Raw genomic sequence first — 21,854 nt, 5'->3', positions numbered from 1 at the left:
GGGTATAACAGTACTTTGACCTGTCTGCCATTCCAAATTGACGGAAAAAGCATGAATTTTCCTAAATGTAGTAGAATTTAAACCGGTTTGGAACATGCGGGAGAGTCCTGCGCTTTCATTTTCCGTAACATTGAGGATATTGTTGAAAGAAAATTTGAAACATAAAATTGGGACAAACACCTGCGTCTCCGAATCCAACTCCGTCTTAAGATTACGTTCCAATACAACTAAACTACATTCTTAATTGCTTTTAGAGGGAAACGTATTTTCCCCAGATTACCTTTGTTTCAACATGTCCTCGAACCAGCGACAGGTGCATGTTGAATGTTTTCAGTTTTAAACACACAGTTAATGTTGTGAATTGAAACAAAACTTAGCTTGGTTTAGGAAAAGATCAGTATGTTTGTTACATAACTTAAGCTACATACAAGTACATTACAAAAGTGCAACAGTACCAACAGTACAGATGTATTTGTGATTTGTCAAAGAAAAATGTAATCTGGTAGACAATACGTTTCCCTCTTGAGAATGCAGTTCAAAGACAGGGCTGCCAAATCTTGAATCTTCAAATTTTGCAAACTGAACCATTTTTTAGGATAGGATATTTCCAACTCCTAGTACCAACTGATGACACTTTTATGGACATACTGTATGAAGAACTCGTGTTTATCACTGCACCCACTTAAAAGTCACAAAGTAATAAGGATGACATAAAGGTCAATATTTACATGTGAATGTGCCTCCTCTGTTTTTTGAGTGCGCTCTGTAGTGAGTCAGCCCTCAGCAAAAATGTTCCCACACAAACATCACATCCTCAGACGTTTCTTTAAAAAAAGAATGAAATGGAACAGTGCACTACTACCTTCTTCCTGCTTTTATCATTATTCTGTATTGTTCTAATAGTGACATTGAAATGTTTTAATCTTCAGAGGCGATGACTGCTGACTGACATCTTTTCCTTCTGTGTTTATGTGTGTGGTGTATTTCACAGGAGGAACATAAGGTTTGGATCCGACTCGTTTTACTTGGCTTTAACTTACTGTCTTTCTTTTTGACTTGCTGTTTTAGATACTGCAGCTGCTAACACTAGCCTTCTCCCCCTCAAGGTGTCTAACAATCTGCATCAGGTCTTTTCACGTGACATCCTCTGTAATGCTTTTCTCTTTCTCTCTGAGGTTCATCCTGATGCTGGCCATCCCTGTAGCCTCTCTCTCTATCAGCACAGTACTTTTCCTGTTGTTTGTGTCTACGGCAGCAGAGTTGACAGGACAAGATGTTGACTCATAGTTCTTGCCTCAGTCCGTCTCTTTGCTTTTTTCTTTTACTTTGATTTTTTTTTTAGATATTTGCCCATTAAACAGAAACAACTGTGCCCCCCATTCCCATAAGACAAGCAGCACACTCAGTCCCAAACTGAAGTACTTTATAATAAACCATTAAAGTAGTTAAGGCCAAATGAAGCTTCATGAAACATTTTCTTTATTTTCTGAACCTATCAGATAGCACTCTTGGTTTAAAGAAAAGGGTTCAAGAAATTGAAATTCAGGGTGCTTTTAACTCTTTGTGGAACAGAAAGCTTAATCGAGAGGGCTCAGAAAATAAAGAAAATGCTTCATCAAGCTTCATTTGGCCATTACAACTGTAGAGTCAAACAGAATAAGTGGTGCAAAATGTGAGCTACAGGCATTTTTTATGGGTCCAGTGCCTTTTATCTAGGTAGCCTCATGCTCATAGAGAAAAATTGAAAAAAAAAAAAACGCTTCGGACACATACATTAACACCAGAGATGTCAGGAAACATAGCACCCAGGGGATGCTCTGTTCTCCATAGGAAATGAATAGAAAATGTTGAGACAACCACCGTTGATGCCACTAGTGGAAATTCCCCCGAAAGTGACGGAAGTTTTGTTAAGTAATAACCCAATGTAAGAAGGGGCTATCAAGTTCAAAGTAGGATTACCATAGTGGTTCAGTATCATACACGAGCCCCACATAGTACACAGTTCCAGCCCATGCCCTCTAAGCTCCCTTTGGGCCCTTATTGGACCCATATGGGCATGTTGGCTGGGAAGACAATGGTAAGTCATAGCCATAAATTTCTCAAATATCTGAAAATATGTTTCTCCTAAATCCATACTACCTTGATCAGGAGCAAAAGAAGAAGAAGAATTACTTTATTAATCCCACACGGGGAAATTGGATTTTTTTCACTCTTATTATTATACATGTTACACACACAGACCCGGAATACACACATGCACAAACAGGGCCTATACATGACAGAAATGTTAGAGCGAAGGGGCTGCTAGTGACCAGCGCCCCGAGCAGTTGGGGGTTCGGTGCCTTGCTCAACAGCACCTCGGAAGTGCCCAGGAGATGAACTGGCTCCATACATGGTCCACACGGGGACTCGAACCAGCGACCCTACGGTTCCCAGCCAAGTCACCTATGGACTGAGCTACTTCCGCCCCATGAGATCAAATATGCAGAGCAGCTGGTTCTAATTCCCCCCTCCTATAAGGTTGAATCAGCATAAAAATGCACACTCTTTACAACAAAATGAGTGTTTGTATACTACCAGGGGTAGTATAGAGTTATAGTAATGAAACCACAGAGAATTATCACCTGGCTCTGAAATTACTCTCTCAAGGCTGATGCAAAGTCCTGGCTCTCTTCTTCTGCTGGACCACCATGGGCCCTTATTCAAAAATAATGTGTGCTATGTGCCGTTATGAACAGGGGGGGGGGGGGGGGTACAGATAATTTCAAATCATTTTTGAATACCGTTTGAATTGAATCATGAATTACTATGATGTTTGTCAATTCAAAAGAAGTCAAGAAAGTCAGTTTGTCTTAATACCGTTTAATTTTAGGAGTAACTGCTTAATGAATTACATTTCTTGTCTCGCACAATATACATCAGCTTGCTTGCTTGCTATCTAGCCAGCTAGCTTAGCTGTTCCACGCGCAAATACTTTAACTTACCTGATGTGTTTACAAGAGAGTGTACAGGGATGTAATGTTACTAACAAAAACTGGACCTTGCTGGTTCTTTCGCTTCCGAGCTGATAAAAAGACCATTAGTCGCTAGTTAAAACACATCAGGTAAGATAACATTAGGCTACATTTGTGCATGCTGAAACATAGCTAAGTCACCTAGCTAGCTAGCTATCATGGTGAAGTATATTGTGCGCAACAGAGGTGTAGTTCACTGAGTGGTCACACAAAACAAAATGGTACTATGACAAACCAATGAAAAACTGTGACTTCTTGACTTGCAAAATTATCTTTTCAGTTGACAAACATCATATGTTCATGGCACAATTCAAACGTCATCAAGTAAATATTTGTCACTCTCCGTTGACTTCAGGGCTTTTTTTCCCCAAAGGGACACCAGACGGGGAGGGACTTTGCCTCTCTATATTGGACTTAGATTCTTCAGGTGGTCAAATATGTCTCCAAATACAGTAATTCCTAGTGTTACTGTGTGTCTGGGCATGTGTGTATCTGTTTGCTAACTGTTCACGATGTCAACTATATATGGGGATGATATGTCCACGTTGTGTTCTACATTGAGGAAGACAAAAAAGTAGTAAAAGTTGTACTCTGTAAGATTTCCATCTTTTTAATTGCCTTTTAAGTTCCTATCTATCAAATAGTGAGTTAAAACAATAGTAATTAATCATGTGACCCACTAATGAAAGCACTTGTTGAGTGTTACAATATCTGTGTCTGTGGAGATTCGCAGGCTAAATGTAAATAAGTCGCAATGTTAGTGACGCTACTGACAGAGGTTGGTCTGCCGTCCTAGATCGTCACCAACAGTTATGCTGCCTTCCCTTCCAACTTCTGAGTCAGCTTGTAGTAAGGGTAGAAGTATGACAGATGTCAAAACACATAGTGACTGTGAACGTGACAAGATGGAGGCTCTGAAAGAACAGGCTCACCTGCAGTTACATCTTACCACCATAGAGTCCGCTAAAAACAGGGTATCTCAAATCTTATGCAGTACAACTTTAATGCAGTTAAAAATAAGAAGAAGTTTTTGAGAAAAAATATTATTTCTGCTTTTGAATAAGAAATAATACAAGAGCAAGTTTTACTTTCAATAGTCCATGTCTTGAAGTAGCCCAAGTCAAGATAGTTATTTGCTGTTTGTCTCTGCAGCTTTTGTGTCTGTCTTACTCCAGTCTGTCCATCTGTATTATCTTGACATAACCCTCAGGCCAAAAGTGACTGTGGCAAACTGTATTTCTGTTGCTGTTATATGAGTACTCCCTTTACGTTTGACTGCATACGGCTACATAAAATGTTAATATATTCCTCACTATGAAATGACTATTAACAGGGCATATGGACATGCCACATAATGTAGCTTGGAACGTGTATGGTTGCTGACTTACAGAGTCAGATGGATATCAGTCTGTGACCACTGCATACACACATACTGTACAAGGACAGGTTTAGGTAGCCTAGCAAAGCATAAAGACTGGAAGCAGAAGGTAGCTGTTAGCTTAGCTGTTAGCCTGGATAACTAAAAGCCTGGGTAAACATATCAGAATCAGAATTTGACCTGGTGTTTGTGCGTAGCTGATGGAGAAAAATTCAGAAAGATACAGAAAATATACACATAGAATATACAGAAAGACTACACTAAATATAAAGTGACACATCAGCAGCGTAACTTAGTAGTTTTTTACACAAGTTAAAAGTTGTCTCAGGCTATTCCGGCTTGAAACCACAGTCTGTTTTTAGTTGAAGTCCTCTCCTTAATCCTTACATGGTGGGTCGATGCATTTCTTTCTTTTCTTGCATAGTACTGTACTCTAATTAAAGCACAGCATTCTGCAAAACATCACGCAAACTGGCTGTTAATTTCATTTCTTTCTACATTCTCAAATTCCATAATAATATTTTCTACTGTTTATTGTCTTGTACACTTACTGCTTACTAACACATCAGTAGCACTGCAACATCTAAATGGATTTCTCTTCCAGGACTACAACCGAGCAGAGTACGAGTTCCGGGTCATGCAAAAGACGATGAGGCAGGAACATTCAACCCCGAAGGTAAAACCCATCTAGTCAAAATTGTAGCTGTGTTTCTCACAGATACCTGCACAGTCACATGAGTCATTTTAGAAAGCAATAAATCAGTAATCTGGGCATCAAGGCTTTGGATTGCCCTGCCTGAGAGAATGTTAGAACAGGCTTTAATGACAGGCTTGTATTGGGTGTCCAAGATTTTCTGAAAATGTGTAACAAAAAGAATATTTGATTCTTGATCCTATCAGCCCCTCATTCACCCATTCTAATTTTACATTTGCTGTTGTTGAACAAAACTGAGGTAGGCAGTTTTCTGGAAAAGGCAGGAAAATAAAGAATTTCAAAATAAAGGCCTCTCTCTGCAGCTCTCCCATCGCTAAGCCGTTCCCAACAGATGAGCTAAATGGACTCCAATTATATAGTGCTTTTATCCAAACCACTTTACAATTTAGCCTCTCATTGACACATACACACACACACATGCACACGGATGGCAACATGCTATTTGGTTCGGTTCAGTGTCTTGCAGAGCCGGGGATCAAAGCGCAGTCCCTGCAATGAGTGGACAACCCACTCTACCTCCCTTGCAAATTCCGAAACATCCTAGTAGATTTATGCAAAGCTTTGGTCTGAAAGGCGCATTCAGCTCCGGGTTATTTTTCCCTCATCCCAGTGCACTGGGGTGATGCTGTTCAATGTACGTTAACACGTTGTATGTATGTTTCCATTCATAACACTGGTGGAGCAATGCCGTCACATTGTCTTCCTCTTATAAAGTTATACCGTCTCCTCATAAACCTATACAAACAAACAAACTCAATTCTCAATAATGTTTCAAGAGAAAAATATTTTCTCCTTGAACACGCAAGCAGGTCTTCCAGTTTCTGCATTTCATTTGCGCTCGGCATAGTGTTACAGACTTGCACTTTAGCTAGTACATTGCTAACAGCACACCCCATCAGGTTTCTGATTATATCATATATAACGTTAGCTGAAAATAAAACAATATATTGATTTACCCTGCTGTACAAGAACGTTGTTGTTCTTGAGTGAGTTGTCAAGATGTGTGATGCCTGACTCTTGTATTGGGACCTGGATTTTAACATCTTCTTAATTCACAATACCCTGCCAAGAAATTAATGTTATATTTAGAAAGTAGCTCTCAAGTTCATATTGTAGTCCTGTCCATCTACGTCTCCCTGATATCTCTGATAACTAATACTCCAGAAAATGGCTGTTATTTCCTCTGCAATCTAACTCAGTGATATCGTTGAAAATGCCATTTTGACATGTCGGTTTACGAGCGCTTACCGGGCCAAACAACAGTAACCAAGGGTCACGGGACTCACTGGATGGTTGTATTGGAGACCTTTTGCTCCTGTCTTAGGTGGCTAGAAAAAAGTATGTTTCAGTAATCTATTCTGGATGTTATGAAAGTATGTACGAAATTAATTTATCTAGACACTGTTTGTCTTCTGTTACCCAGCTCCCGGGCTTAAGATTCTCTACTGTACTTGTTAGGCCCATAATCCTATAGGTGTTATACTTACTAAAGTGGTAAATTATTCAGCCAGAAAGAAATAAACAAGGTTCTTCTTTTTAGGTTTGATCACCACATTTGAACATCATACATACATATATATATATATATATATATATATATATATATATATATATATATATATATATATATATAAATATAGGAATACCTCAATATATTAACTTGTTACTGCAATTAAAAAATCCTGATTCTTTACTTTCAGACTTCTTTAAAATATTTCAAATGTGATATTCTGACAAGCTCTTCAATGTCCTTCAGCAGCTTACACCTTTCAGGACATATGCAATCAGCACTGACTAGTGTAGGAACACAACTGAATGGCAGCTTCATCAGCATTTTGAAGAGAAAGTGCTGATGAAACACTGCGACATGTTTGTACTCCATGTAGTAAAAAGCACTGACACATGTAACATGACATGTTCTGGAGTCCTGACTACGTTTAGAGTCGAGCATGTTCATTTTGATTATTAGCCTTTTGACTTGTACCAAGGTCACGTCTTTCTTTTCATCAAATACACAAGATATCACACACACGCACACACACAGTCGCCTGAGATTTCTGACCCAATTCTCAGTAGACTTGAATGTGACATGATAGCTTAGGGCGGAATTAGCTGTGCTCCACTGCAGCCACATAGTATGTGTGTCTGGTTATGGTCTGTTTATGGTGTGTGCGTGTGTGTGTGTGTGTGTGTGTGTGTGCATTTGCGTGCCCACAGCAGTAAGAGCTGCTACAGACAGACACATATGACGCATAGGTCAAAGCAGCTGGAGATGGAGTTAATGTCTCAGGCACGCTGTGTACCTTATGTCCCTCTCTTAACTCTGTGTGCTGTGTGTGTTTTAGGGTGAGAAGGTGAAGCTGACATGTACAGACAGAATGCCAGCTTACTTGACAACTGTGGTGATGATGGGCTTCATGGTGAGTCGCAACAGTCTCCCTGCAGTGTGACTGCAACTTCAACTTTAACTATCTTCAACTTCTCAACTTCAACTTTAAAGGCACAATGAGTTTACAAGAGAGTGTACAGGGATGATACAGGTCTTGCACGGTAGCTGGATTCTCAAGATCACAAGATAATAATGGATTGGATTTATTTAAAGCCCCTTTCTCAGTCCTCAAGGCGTTTTACAGAGTCCAAGGTTCCATTTATTCTCACAATCATACATGTGAGAATAGTAGCCACTGGCGCAAGGGTGGCTGCCATTCAGCGCCTACGGCCCCTCTGACCACCTACTCAAACATACAGCAGTCATGCACATTCACACGAGGCAAGGTGGGTGAAGTGTCTTGCCCAAGGACACAACAACCATGACACAATTAGGCCACCCTTCAGCCATTGGCCAACCCGCTTTACCAACTGAGCCACAGCCGCCCCACGTGATCACACGACCACGAGAGAATCACAGGATCACATATTAAATGAAAAAACATCTTGTCAGGCTTCAAGTAATGCGTTTGTGTTCAAAGCCACGGAGACCCGGCCAATCAGTGTCCTTTAAGAAGCTACTAATTGTGCAAAGTACCACTTTTGTGCGAAACCACTCAGTGAACTACACCTCTTGCCCCCTCCAATCTACATTGCCTTGCTTGCGGGGTCATCCCTATGTTCTCCGGTTGCATAAGCCTCTACCTTCGCAGGTTTAATTCAGCATTTTGTTAGGGCTAGAGGTTACGGTTAGCGTTAGGATGAGGGTCAGGGTTAGGGGGGAGGATTAGGGTCTCCATAGGTCTATTTGTCGGGGAATTCGGCACTGATTGTGGAAGAAAATAATAGACTGGAGAACATAGAACCCTTTTTTAAAAAAAAAATAGGGATGCTGCATGCTACTGCAGATGTCTGTTGTGTGCCCTGTGGATTTCAGCCATCAACACTTTAAAGATCCCCTGTGACATTCTTGACTTGCGTAAATATCTTTTATATTGACAAACATCATGTGTAATTCATGGCACAAGTCAAACGGGGTCAAAAAATTATCTCACCGTTCACTATCATACATATTTTTGGTCTGGAAGGGGTAGACTTTACCCCCATAAAGTGCAGCAGAAGTTGCTTCCATGTACACAGATATATTGATACAGTAAATACAGGCTCAGGTAGGTAATGATGCACGTCAGGACAGGTACCCTTATTATTTTGTATTGTATACAACACCAGTAAACACGTGTGGCATGTTTTGACAGGTTTCTACCTGGTTTGACATCCTGGACTAAGCCTCTCTCTACTGGACTTATACACTATATTAAGACTTACTATATTACCTTTGGAGTAAATGTTTTGGAAATAAAATTGGAAAATTTCAGATTGGGTTTTCAATGTGTGTCACCTGCAGTGACTCTTTACATATCTTCTTCCTCCTCTTGTTTTGTCAAATGATCAGCACAGTGTCAGACTTGGTGTTCTTCTTCTCCCCTTTATTTTTAGATCCTTGTGACGTTTGCCATAGTTTTCGGGGTCATCCTGTACCGGATAAGCATTAAGGCAGCTCTGCACATGAGCAACTACCCTGCGGCACGGTCCAACATCAGAGCCACAGTCAAAACCACCGCTGCCATCATCAACCTCATTGTCATCATTATCTTAGATGAAATCTACGCCGCCATCGCCCGCTGGCTCACCACACTGGGTGAGGCACATTTCACCGTTGGCCCCTTAAAGGCAAGATTGGTCCTTAATCCAGACACCAGTTTCTGACTACAGAATGCCTGGATCAGAGATGGTCTTGTAACTAGACTAATGAATCTTATATCTGTGTTTGATGTTTGATGCATAAATGGTATTGTTGCTCTACTGTGACGTTTGAGCATCAATATGCAGTTTGTTTTCAAATTTAAGTGGTTAAAGGAGTTCACCTTATTCTCAGTTCAGCTGGTATCTATGTACCAGCACGATTCTGTGACATCACAATGAGCTTGGAAACCAATCACAGACACACTTACAGGAGTGTGACGTGGAAAGTTCCAGGTCACAAACACTGAGAATGAACCTTTCATTGAAGCAGGACAGTCCCGATATGTAACCTAAGCAATTTACTCCTACGGGGGCAGCAGTTAAACACATTTTATCGACCTAAAAAGGGTTCAACACTATACTTTTGAATAATTTCACTGCTTTACCTTGCTGTCAGAAAGACCTTCCCAGCGGGGAACTGAGGAAGTAGTAGTATAATATCCATCTATGCTCTCATCAGAGCCACCAGACTCCTTTGACATAAACAGTCATTTTACTTTTTTCTTTGAGTTTCTCATGAGTTGCCGCAGTCTTTTATCATCGCAGTGCCACTGGATGAATTGATTGAAAAGTGTGAGATAACTAAGTCACATGTTGTCTGTCTCTTTTTCAGAGGTTCCAAAGACAGACAAGAGCTTCGAAGAGCGCCTCATCTTCAAAACATTTATCTTGAAGTTTGTCAACGCATTCACACCCATTGTCTATTTGGCCTTTTTCAGGGGCAGGTAAAACAATGACTTCTCTGCTCATTTTTTTTTATGTTGATCATTTGAAATACCTGCATCATGCTCTAACCTGCTTCCCTCATATCACGTACAACATGTGATGGTTGTGTCTGGTTCACAGGCTTGTTGGGCGGCCTGGAAACTACTTGTATGTGGTTGGATCGTACAGGATGGAAGAGGTAATTCACACCGTGCATCTTAAAGCTTATGACTGTTTTTATTCCATATGTTATATAAGTCAACACATCCTGTGTATGTGAAACTCAGCCCAGAGTCTACCGAAGATTACTAAGAATAGCTGCGTTTCGATAAGGGCCAAATACCCCGAATAAGGCGGGTCTATTTCAGGAAAACGCCCCTAATTTGCATATAAGTCGCTCGAGGAGCCGTTTGTTGACCCTGTTGGAGAGCAGGGCCAAAAAACGGCTGCTCAAAAACCTGAGAGAAGCCCGGTTGCTGATTGTATGTTGCTCTCAGCAGGTGACGTGTGGTAGAACAAACGGAACAACAACACAGGGAAGTAGAGTAGACACTTTTATCCAGTGGTGAAATAGAACGCAGAGCAGAAAATGATCTGTGCACGCACATCTTTGCACGGGCTCGTTAAAATGAGCGCTGCAGCGGCCGGGTCGGATTGTGACCTGCGTGCTCTTTGCTGCATGCTCGGTCTCTCTTTCTCCCATGTACACACAAACACATACACACACACACACACACACACACACACACACACACACACACACACACACACACACACCTGGTGTGGAAATTTAAAAAATCTGCGATCATAAAAAAATGAAAAGTTAGAAAAAGAAAGTTATGTTGAGTATGTAAACTCTTGTTCATTACATTCATGTGTTGTATTCATTGTTGTAAACTTGTGTAAATAGTTTGTTTGCTGTCGTGATCAAAACCATTGATCTGCAGCTCAATGCTGACGCTGTCCTGGAAATAGTTTTATAATCAGCAATAAATAGAACTATTTCTGATCAACCATATCGATTGCATGCTTAAAATAACATACTGGTTAAAGCCCTGCAAGCCATTTCAAGACAACTCGACCCACTTCCGGGTTAAATCCAGCCCACTTCCGGGTTAGGCCCACTCCGAGTATGGAATTATTCATATGGTAAACAGATATAGATACAGATACAGATAATGCTGTACTGCCGTGTGTAACAGACATTACTCAAATTGTGTATTTGTTGTGTGTAATTTGTTGTATATTCTCAGTGCCGGATTACTCCACATTTGGTGCTTTAGTGAGCAGTTGTGGCAGGAGTAAAAAAAGCTAATTAGCTCATAGCCAATGGTTAATGAACTCATGGCTCATGAGGCTCCATGAAGCCTCTTTTGCCCATCACTATACCCAGTGCAGCAGTGTGGCTAATTGGTGTGTTTTTAATAGGTTTACAACAATGGAGCTCTATGGCACAGAGTAAGAATATATATGCATCTTTAGATAGTGGGAGCAGTGCATTGTTGGTTTGGGTCTGCACATGGGATTAGTTGGTGATTAGAAAAACAGAATATCAGATATAACAGCGTCCCATTTGATCTGTAGAACTGGAGTGGGTTTTGCTTGTTGCTTTAAGGAGAGAGAGAGCAAATTGTAACTTTAGCTGCTGTTATCACAAGAGCAGAGGAGACGATGAGCGATCAGATTTCAATCTTTAATGCTTCTAAGATACATTTACACTCACGCACGCTTCTAAACCGACCAACACGCATGAAGTCACTCCGTGCTCATGGACTTGGATTTGCTCATGGACTATTCGTCAGTTGAGTTTTCGTTTTAGTTACACATTTGAATGAATTTCTAATTTTGAGAGCACTTATCTTCAAACATGAAGGTTAAAGAACGATCTCTTCTTTTATATTTCTGTAGTACATCACACTAATGGTAAAAATATATATATTATTTTCATGTCAGCAGGATGGATCTTTATGTAGCGTTACATAAAGTGGCTGGTCTGTTTTTCCTGGTTTCACTCCCCACTGATTTCCCTTTCTCCCTCTCCAGTGTGCCCATGCTGGCTGCCTCATGGAGCTGTGCATCCAGTTGTGCATCACTATGCTTGGCAAGCAGCTCATCCAGAACAACCTGTTTGAGATCGGCATACCGTGAGTGCACGATATACATACACTTTCCCATGGCGCTAACAAACAGAACACAAGCTGAGCAGTTGAGCAGATCACAATATGTGGGTTCAGCAAGCCACAGAAAGAATTATGCACACCCACTCAGTTGTACTTTCGCCTCAGATGAATCATTTAAATGCCTGTCTGGTTTTCAGACACACTTACCTGAGAGCTAGACAACACCTTGACAAACTTTATCAGCCTGCAGTTTTCTCTGTCTTGCTCAGTCCTTACAATACACAGCAACGTACTGTATGTACTCTTTATCACATGGTCACCAAAGGGACATTCTAAACTGGGCCACATGTGAAATGTATAGACCAGGCATCACCAAATGGCGGACCTCGGTCCGGACCCGGACCGAGTGATGGTTCTGTCCGGACCCGTGAGCCGTGACCAATCTCTGATAAATTAACGAGAATAGACGATTTTCATGGAGCATTTTTTCTGACGGTCGCAACTATAGACGGCGGGCGCTGCTACTCGAGTTAATACGGCAATAGCTTCACTCCGTTGAGCCAATCAAATCCTTTGTTTACTCTGCTCGGCCGGCGCACCAGAGCAGAGAGGAAGAGACATGGCTTGTTCCAAAAGAAGGAAGGTCGATGCGGAAAACCGTTGTTTTAAAGATGAATGGACGGAGAAGTTTATGTTCATTCTTCCGGCAGGCAGTTCAAAACCAGTGTGCCTCATATGCTCCGAAAACGTCGCATTAATTAAAAGTGGCAACGTGAAGCGGCACTACGAAACGAAGCACAGCTCTTTTGAGCAAAGTTTTCCCCTGAAGTCTGAGCTGAGGGCACGCAAAATAACCGAACTGCAAGCCCAGTATGACAGGTCTACCCGACTCATCACGCATACATTTACAGCCCAGCAACGTGCAAACGAATGTTCTCTAAAGGTATCGTGGATTTTAGGGCAACACAAAAAAACATTTAGTGATGGGACAGTTGTGAAGGAGTGCTTAAATGCTGTTGCTGAGACATTATTTGAGGGGAAACAAAAAGACGAGATGTGTGAAAAAATCAAACAAATCCCGATGTCAGCTTCAACAGCAACCAGAAAATCAGAAATATTAGCAGATGATGTACTGGCACAGCTTGATGCAGCCATTCAGAGTGCACCATGCATTTCTTTGGCAATTGATGAATCTACAGATGTTACTGATAATGCCCAGCTTTTGGTGTATGTGAGATTTTTTCACAAAGATAAGAAGGAGCTCTGTGAGGACCTGCTGGGTGTAACACCACTTGAAACACACACAAGAGGAGAGGACATATATGCAGCAATAAAAGAGATGCTGACAAAGAGGGGCATAGATCTGAAGCAGGTTGTCTCTGTCACCACGGATGGTGCCCCTGCCATGGTGGGAAAAGAGCGGGGGGCTGTGTCCCGGATGAAAGAGGACAACCCAGATCTCATTGCTTACCACTGTCTCATCCATCAGACTGTTCTATGTGCCACTCTATCAGAACATTTTGCTGATGTAATGAACACAGTGATGAAACTCATCAACTTCCTTAGGGCATCCTCATCCCTTCAGCATCGCCTCCTGAGAGAATTCCTGGAAGATGTTGAGGCAAATGCCAATGACCTGCTATTGCACAACAATGTAAGGTGGCTGAGTAAAGGCAATGCACTGGGACGTTTCTGGTCTATTCGAAAAGAAATAGAAGCGTTCTTAAAGCAGGTCAAAAGCCAGAGAGCAACACAGTTCTCACTGTTTCTGCAAGATCAGCACAAGATGGATATGGTTGCTTTTTTGGTTGACATTACATCACATCTTAATGAGCTCAATTTAAAGCTGCAGGGCCAGAACAATTCAGTTGCGGATTTGATGACAGCTGTTAGCTCTTTCCAGAGGAAGCTGGACATTTTCAAAGAAGATATTGAAGGAGAGTGTGAACACTTCCCAAAACTGCAGGAACAGATGCAGGTTGAGAGAGATGTTTCTCCCTATGTTGACTTCATCAACAAGCTGATTGAAAACTTCAGTAACAGGTTCAACAGCTTCTGCCTTGGGCCACAGCTCCTCCTGTTAATCCAGAATCCTTTCCTCATCAGAGAAGTCAGAGGATTTTCTAAGGAGGTGACACAGACATTCAAGTGGGCACATGCAGGATCTCTACAGCTTGAGCTGATTGATCTGCAAGGAAATGCTGCATTAAAAGAGCATTTTGAGGCAACTGACCCTGCTACCTTCTGGCTGCAGACTGTGTCTGAGAGTGTGTTCCCCGGTCTAACTAAAGTAGCACTGCACACCTTGACCATGTTTGGATCTACTTACAGCTGTGAGTCAGCCTTTTCCACCATGAACATCATCAAAAACAAGTACCGTTCTAGGCTGACCAATAGCCACCTACATGTCTGCATGAGGATGGCCCTGACTCCATTCCAACCCAGATTTAAATCATTGGCAGGGCAGTCACATGCACACTTTTCTCATTAAGAGAAAAAGAATAATCAAAAGAGAAAGGTGGTGTCCAAGCTTGGTTCTCATTTTTTTTCGCAAAAAGAGCAATTTCTTATGTATTGTTTTCTTAAGATGTTGACCTGTCAGTTTTTTAGGCTGGGACCTCTTTGATTTAAGAAAAATGTAGTCAATGCTCTGTTTGCTCTTGTTTTGTCACTAAAAGAGACACTTTTTATTTATTATTTCCTGAAGATGTTTACTTTTTTACTTGAAGTGTGTTTCTTTAGGCTGGGACCTCTTTAATTTAAGAGAAAAATGGTTATTAGGCTCTGTTTTATTTATCTTATTCTGAGATTTATGTTTTCTTGAATGAAAAAAGTGCCTTACATTTATTTGCCTGCAGGACTTTTATTTATGGTAAATGAGCTAGTTTACCATATAAGTTCACTGTGTTAAAGGTTTCCTGCATTGACAATAAATATTATTGAAACCATATGAAAATGTGTGTTGAAATGAAAATGTTAGGACCTTTTACTTGGAGGAAAATTTAGTAACTGGACCTCGGTGACTTTTAATTGAATACCCCTGGTATAGACCTTATATAAGTTTAACAATGAAAGACATCCAAATGAATGTGCAATGTGTCATTTCTCAATCAAAACAATAACAAAAGAGGGAGTTTGATGACGTTTTGGGGCAGCGTGGGATCATGGGAGTCATTTCAGTCAGCGTCTCCTGGTGAGGATTCCCTCAGAGGTCTCCTCTCCAAAACAAACACACCAGGTGATGCAAACTGGTAAAGACACTGAATAAAGCTGTTTCAAAGGATGGATATTTAAGATCCAGATGTTCAAGGACTAAAATCCTTCATTTGGGTAAAATATAGACTTAAAAAAGATTACGATCTAAATAGTGTTTTGTATAAATGTTGATGAAAAGTGGGTTTTTGAAGCTTCTGGTAGACCACCACAACCCTGATGCATGCTCAAAGTGGATATGGTGCCACTGACAGGTGACCACATGTAACTGAACCTTGCATGAAACCTTGAATAAAAATGACAGATTTCTTTGGTTTGAATATTGTTTGAAGCATCTGGGATAATGTAAGTGCAGAATGAAACTAAATACATAACATAGGTCTAGTTGTTTTTGACATTTTAAAGTGGAAAAGTCACCTATTATACCTAAATATTATTATACTAGTAATGACTACTACACTTATACTAACTGCTATAGTAACCATAACAGTTATACTTGCTTATACCTAATTTTTATATTTCTTAAGGGGAGACTCTACAGGTGAATAGGGTAACATTTTTAGCTTATCACCATTAAAGTTCCCCAGCTGATTACTGACCAATATTTCATTCATTTTCAAATGTTATGTTTTAATATGCAAATGAGGCATTGTCTTTTAAAAAGGTTCTTATTTGAACACATTTCCAGATCAGAAATGTGGACATCGGATAAAGCCATGTTATTTTGTTGCAAATTAGAGTAAAAGGTTTTACAGATCAGAAATCAAGAATCAGAAAACACTGTCGTGAACAAATCCCTCTGTAAAAACCTTCAGAATACAGACATGACTGTAATGGAAGTAAGTGCTGCTGCAGTGGAGATTTCTGGCTCAGAGTGAGAGAAAACACCATTTTGAAAAAACAGCCTTTAAAGACACTTATGGTAAAATTAATACAAATTGCAACACACTACAGATGAATGCGGTAAAATGGTAATCAATAGAAATCACCACGAAACTTCCACAGTGAATACATTTACATTACAGCAATATTTTATTTTAGGTTTCTAAAAATTGTATGTTTAAATATGCAAATTAGGCATTATCTAATGCTATCAGTTGGTGTATTGGGGAGAAATTAAATCCACAGATGCAAACAGACAAAGTGTAGCAAAAAAATAAACACATTAATGTGTATTTTGGGTGTTTTCTTTCCACTAGTTTGGAGGAAAAAAATAAAGTAAAGTAAAGTAAAATAGCCCAGTATCTCAAAATTAAGACGGTTTTTTAGGGCCAAGTATGAAAAAAATTAAATAAATACGGACCTGGGGGAGGGGGGTAATGTTTTTAGGAAAAACTTGTAGATTTTTGAGATTAAAGTGGCAAATCTACGGGAAAATAAAGTCGCAGATTTATGAGATGAAAAAGTAGCAAATCTATGAGAAAAAAGTCACAAATGTATTAGATTTAAAGTCAGAACAATAGTGTTTTATTGTTTTACACTCCCTGTTGAACTCCATCACTTCAGACGCTGCTGTTTGCTGTGCAGGCTCCTTTGTCTGCAGCAAACTCTGAAAAAGACTGTGTTTGGAAGATTAGAAAGAAGGAAGGACGCTACAAGGTCCGATGACATCATGTATAATAAGTCAGTCAGTGGATGAGAGACTGAGCATTGTGGCGCTTCTAACTACAGTAAAAGTACAATGAGACTTTAACGCCACTATTATTTTTGATGCTCGTTTCATCCTGATAGTGAAGTGAGCCGCTGCACACACCAGTGACATGTTTTACTTATGCCTGTTGATCAGGTGTATTGATAAGGTATTAAATGCTTAGCAACATATGCAACGGCCCCTGGTGCAGATATAAGTGGAATAAAACCTTCCTTAATGAGTAAAAAGCCAGTACTTTATACTTTTATACTTCTCTTTTCAACAGGCATGAACATGTAGAAAAGCGATATTTCAGTCTGCTCTGTCTACATGCAGCGTGTGCAGCAGCTCACTTCCTTATAAGCATTAATCGGCCATCAAAATAATAGTATCGTGAAACTTTCATTCTACATATAGTGGCCCTTTGACACTACCTGCGCATACTGGTATACTTATGCGTGCCAGTGTATAGGCCTATGTGGAAGTGGAAGTGCACAAACACAGCAAAACGTCCAAACATTTACTTTTCTTTCCTGCTGATTTATTACACACAGATGAAGCAGTAGACTGCTAATTCCAATGCTACACAATGACTCACAATGATTCTGCGTTCAAAAAACACAACAATTCACCAGTGTGCGTACCTTCACTCATTAGCCCACCTGGCGGAAAAACCACAGGCCTGGATAGATACCGCCACCTAGGGGCACAACCGTGCACAACACTCATGAACAAAAGAGAAAATGAACATTCTGACTCCTACGGTACATATACAGAAACGTTAGAAGAGCCACAATGCAGTCTCTCATCCACTAACTGACTTATTATACATGATGTCATCGGACGTTGTAGCGTCCTTCCTTCTTTCTAATCTTCCAAACACAGTCTTTTTCAGAGTTTGCTGCAGACAAAGGAGCCTGCACAGCAAACAGCAGCGTCTGTGTTGATCCTGAAGTGATGGAGTTCAACAGGGAGTGTAAAACAATAAAACACTATTTTTCTGACTTTGAAGCTAATACATTTGTGACTTGTTTCTCACAGATTTGCCACTTTTCATCTCATAAATCTGCAACTTTATTTTCCCGTAGATTTGCCACTTTAATCTCATAAATCTGCAATTTTTTTCTCAAAATATTACCTCCCTCCCCAGGGTCCCTATTATTTTTTTTTCATACTTTGCCCTAATACGCCATCATACAAAATAGACCAGTGCATGAAAACATTATGTTTTTTGCCTGGAGTGTCTCCCCTTAAATAATATCAAACAATGCACCCTGATGTACCACTTTCACTTTTGAAAGAATGTTGTAAAAATGAAATATGCTGTACACACTGCTTATTTCATTTTTATGACATGTTACGAGAAGTTTCAATTACTTTTTCCACCCTATTCATAAATATCTATATTCAGGGTGGACTAAATAACAGAGGCCTGTATAAGACAGTACAGTACAACAGAATTATAATATAATTTGTATAATAATTTAATAATAAAATATAATAACTAGAACTTTCATGAAGGTAGGATTTACCTCAGGACTGTTATTTTAAACCTCGGACATTTAGAGGGACCTTAACCACAAACATGCGTTTATGTTGAACATGCAGTAAAGATCAGGCTTCATTAACAAGTCTGAATATATTATTTCCATAATCGGTTGTTGGGATTTACAGGAAGCTGAAGAAGCTGCTCCGGAGGAGGAAGTCAGACTTGGACTCAAAGCAAGAGGAGGAGCTGAACAATGCCCTGCAGCGCCACGAGAAAGATCACATCCTGGGTCCTTTTGTTGGCCTCAGCCCTGAGTACATGGAGATGAGTGAGTCTGAACACAAACAAACATGCACAACACCAACGTCTTACACAGGGTCTTAAGGAAAATCATAAAAGGCATTTTTTTCACACTTCATTCCCTGCATTATGACGACATTTATGACTTTTATTTTGCTTTTTTCAATTGATGCTGGAAATGTATTTTTCGATGCAAAGGAAAACAGAAAATTCAGCACACTTATTAACAGCAGAGTTCTGTAAACGTGGGTTCGTTCATATCAGACGTGCTGCTTGGTAGAATGGGCCTAGCGTTGCTTCTCTGCCCGTAGGAGATTTGCTTTCTTTTCTTTTTGTAACTGTCTGATACTTTCTTGCTGTATTACATAAAAAATAAAGGGAGTAGTTGTATATATATTACAAATTAATCAACACATACTCCCTTTCCCTGCCCGTCATCAGAGTTTATTGTTTTTTAAACCGTCAACTGTCAATACACACACACACACACACACACACACACACACACACACACACACACACACACAGACAAACACCTGGTGTGGAAATAAAGAAAATAAAAGTTAGAAAAAGAAAGTTATGTTGAGTATGTAAACTCTTGTTCATTACATTCATGTGTTGTATTCATTGTTGTAAACTTATGTAAATAGTTTGTTTGCTGTCGTGATCAAAAACATTGATCTGCAGCTCAATGCTGACGCTGTCCTGGAAATAGTTTTATAATCAGCAATAAATAGAACTATTTCTGATCAACCATATCGATTGCATGCTTAAAATAACATACTGGTTAAAGCCCTGCAAGCCATTTCAAGACAACTCGACCCACTTCTGTGTTAAATCCAGCCCTCTTCCGGGTTAGGCCCCGACCATTTCGACTACGGATACGGATAATTCATATGGTAAACAGATACAGATACAGATAATGCGGTACTGTCTCATCCCTGATAGAAAATATGTTTATGTTGGCAGCAACCTTTTGATATTAATTGCGTTTTTCATTTGTTTGATATACAATGAAAATATGATGATGGTCAGTGGGGAAATCTTAGACAACCCATTTTTTAATTATGGAAAATGTCTTTTATTTTGACACCTTGTTCTATTGACCAGTGGCTTTAAAGTGCATTGTGTGGTTTCCTTTAATTGAAAAACTTTAAAGTAAATGTGAAGGACTTAAAGAGCCCCTGATTCAGAGAATCACCCAGTGCATTTTGCTAATGTTGATATTTGCCAACAACAAGGGTCTTCATCCTCACGTCTTCTGTCAGACTGGTGTCTTCTACCCTGACTCACAGCAGATCCTTGAGGAGCAGTTGTGCTCTGCAAAGGTTAGGCCGTTAAAAAGCCTCATATTAACACAGCCTATGATTCTTTCCCAAGGATCTACTTTGAACGTCATGTTGAGGTCAAAACTAACAACCATAATGGCTGCGAGCACTTTGAAACACTTACTTTAATGCAGCTCCTATGTACCAACAAACACACTCCTGTGTCTTTGCTCCCGCTTCATGCCGGACCTCTGCTTGACATGGAAATGTCAGCTCCTTGTACCTGGAGTGAACTAGCAAACACAATCCTCTGAGCTGCAAAACAATGTCCATGTTGGACTACACTGTGTTCACCTCCGAAAGTTGAATTAAAGTCCAATTTCACAGCACACAGAGTGCCAATGAGTGATGTGGAAACCCTGGACAGATCATGCTTTGTGTGCACCAGATTTCTGTGCCTGCCTGTGTGTTTGATGAAGATAAGTGCCCTGCTTTTAATTTAGCTGTTCAGAGCTCATGGCTATTAGTTGTGTAATTGCTCTTTTTGGATCTATATTATTAATCTATATTACTGCCAGTAGGCTGCCAGAGGATTATCACAATTCTACTGAGATAGGATCAAAGCTGCTGCGACACTCTTATTTCTTCATGTCCTGTAGTTTCATTGAGTCAGTGTAAATCCAACGGCTGCATCATACGAATCCCAACCATGTTTTTCACTGTAAGTTTGTACATCATGCAAGATGTAGTGTGTGTGAGGTAGAACGGCCACACACATGAATGTCAATGACATAACCCTGCTGACTCCCTCCTCTGTACAGAGCTACAGCACAAAACAAATCCCTTCTCAACCAGCTCAGCATTGATTGTGGTAATAATCGCATAGGTCAGTCAGGTGTAACACCATTTGGTGCCTGTGTGTATATCGATAATTTAACCCCTTAAACTGAAGAGCATTGATTGACTCACTTGTGCATTTTTTCAGGCAGTAGAAAGTTATACATGAGCATATGTACAGTATTTGAATATGTCATGGATACAGTTGTCAATATTTTTATATTAGTAATAGATTAAGGCCCTGTTTAGACAACAACGCTCGCAGGTGAAAACATCTTTGGGGCTTAAAAACGCAAAAAAGTGAAAGCCACCTCATCTCATCTCATCTCATCTTCATCCGCTTATCCAAGGTCGGGTCGCGGGGGCAGCAGCTTTAGCAGGGGACCCCAAACTTCCCTTTCCCGGGCCACATTAACCAGCTCTAACTGGGGGATCCCGAGTTAGAGCTGGTGAAAGCCACCTCCAGAGGGTAAATCTTAATAACTCTCCATCGTTGTGTTTCTGTGTACTGTAAATGGGTAAAAACACAAAAGTGTGCCCTGATCTGCTCATGCTGGCCTTGTAAAATCCATATGCAGAGAACAGGTACACAACAACAAACATGTGGGACTGTTTCCATCAGGGGGACATTCAAGTGTCCTAGGTGGAGCCGAGGCGGTGGGAGGCTGCAGACCATGCTGCAGATCCCTGTCACACTGTACGGCGTCCTGCTTCTCCGCTGTTAGGGAGAGAAGGAGAGGGTTTCTACGCATGCACCAGCTCTGGGTGCTGTTGTGTGGTAGTGCTTCACAGCTCCACCTAGCCACCTGACATGCATACTCAATGAATTTCAAACACTTTAGCATCGCCGTATGCACGCAGAGTTCCCCCCCAAGACCCTCGTCTAAACGCAGAATAAAAAGCGAGAACGCAACACCACAGTTTCCTTTCTATATCGTCTTGGTCTAAACAGGGC

At 40.5% G+C, this 21,854-nt stretch overlaps 1 protein-coding gene across 1 annotated transcript in view; it reads left to right on the top strand.

Annotated features, from left to right (window-relative positions):
* The window catches only part of ano1a (anoctamin 1, calcium activated chloride channel a), a 99,693-nt gene that overhangs the window by 64,918 nt on the left and 12,921 nt on the right, over positions 1 to 21,854 (top strand). Inside the window, exons 14-21 of the mRNA XM_083914235.1 lie at positions 992 to 1,003; positions 4,997 to 5,068; positions 7,453 to 7,527; positions 9,032 to 9,233; positions 9,951 to 10,062; positions 10,184 to 10,241; positions 12,086 to 12,186; positions 18,680 to 18,822. Coding sequence (XP_083770361.1) covers positions 992 to 1,003; positions 4,997 to 5,068; positions 7,453 to 7,527; positions 9,032 to 9,233; positions 9,951 to 10,062; positions 10,184 to 10,241; positions 12,086 to 12,186; positions 18,680 to 18,822 — 775 coding nt within the window. The remainder of the gene's footprint in view (positions 1 to 991; positions 1,004 to 4,996; positions 5,069 to 7,452; positions 7,528 to 9,031; positions 9,234 to 9,950; positions 10,063 to 10,183; positions 10,242 to 12,085; positions 12,187 to 18,679; positions 18,823 to 21,854) is intronic.

The sequence above is a fragment of the Echiichthys vipera genome (assembly GCF_963691815.1).
Source record: "Echiichthys vipera genome assembly, chromosome: 1".
Lineage (NCBI taxonomy): Eukaryota > Metazoa > Chordata > Actinopteri > Perciformes > Trachinidae > Echiichthys > Echiichthys vipera.
The sequence above is the reverse complement of the archived record's forward strand: the minus strand, read 5'-3'. Positions and strand labels throughout refer to the sequence as shown.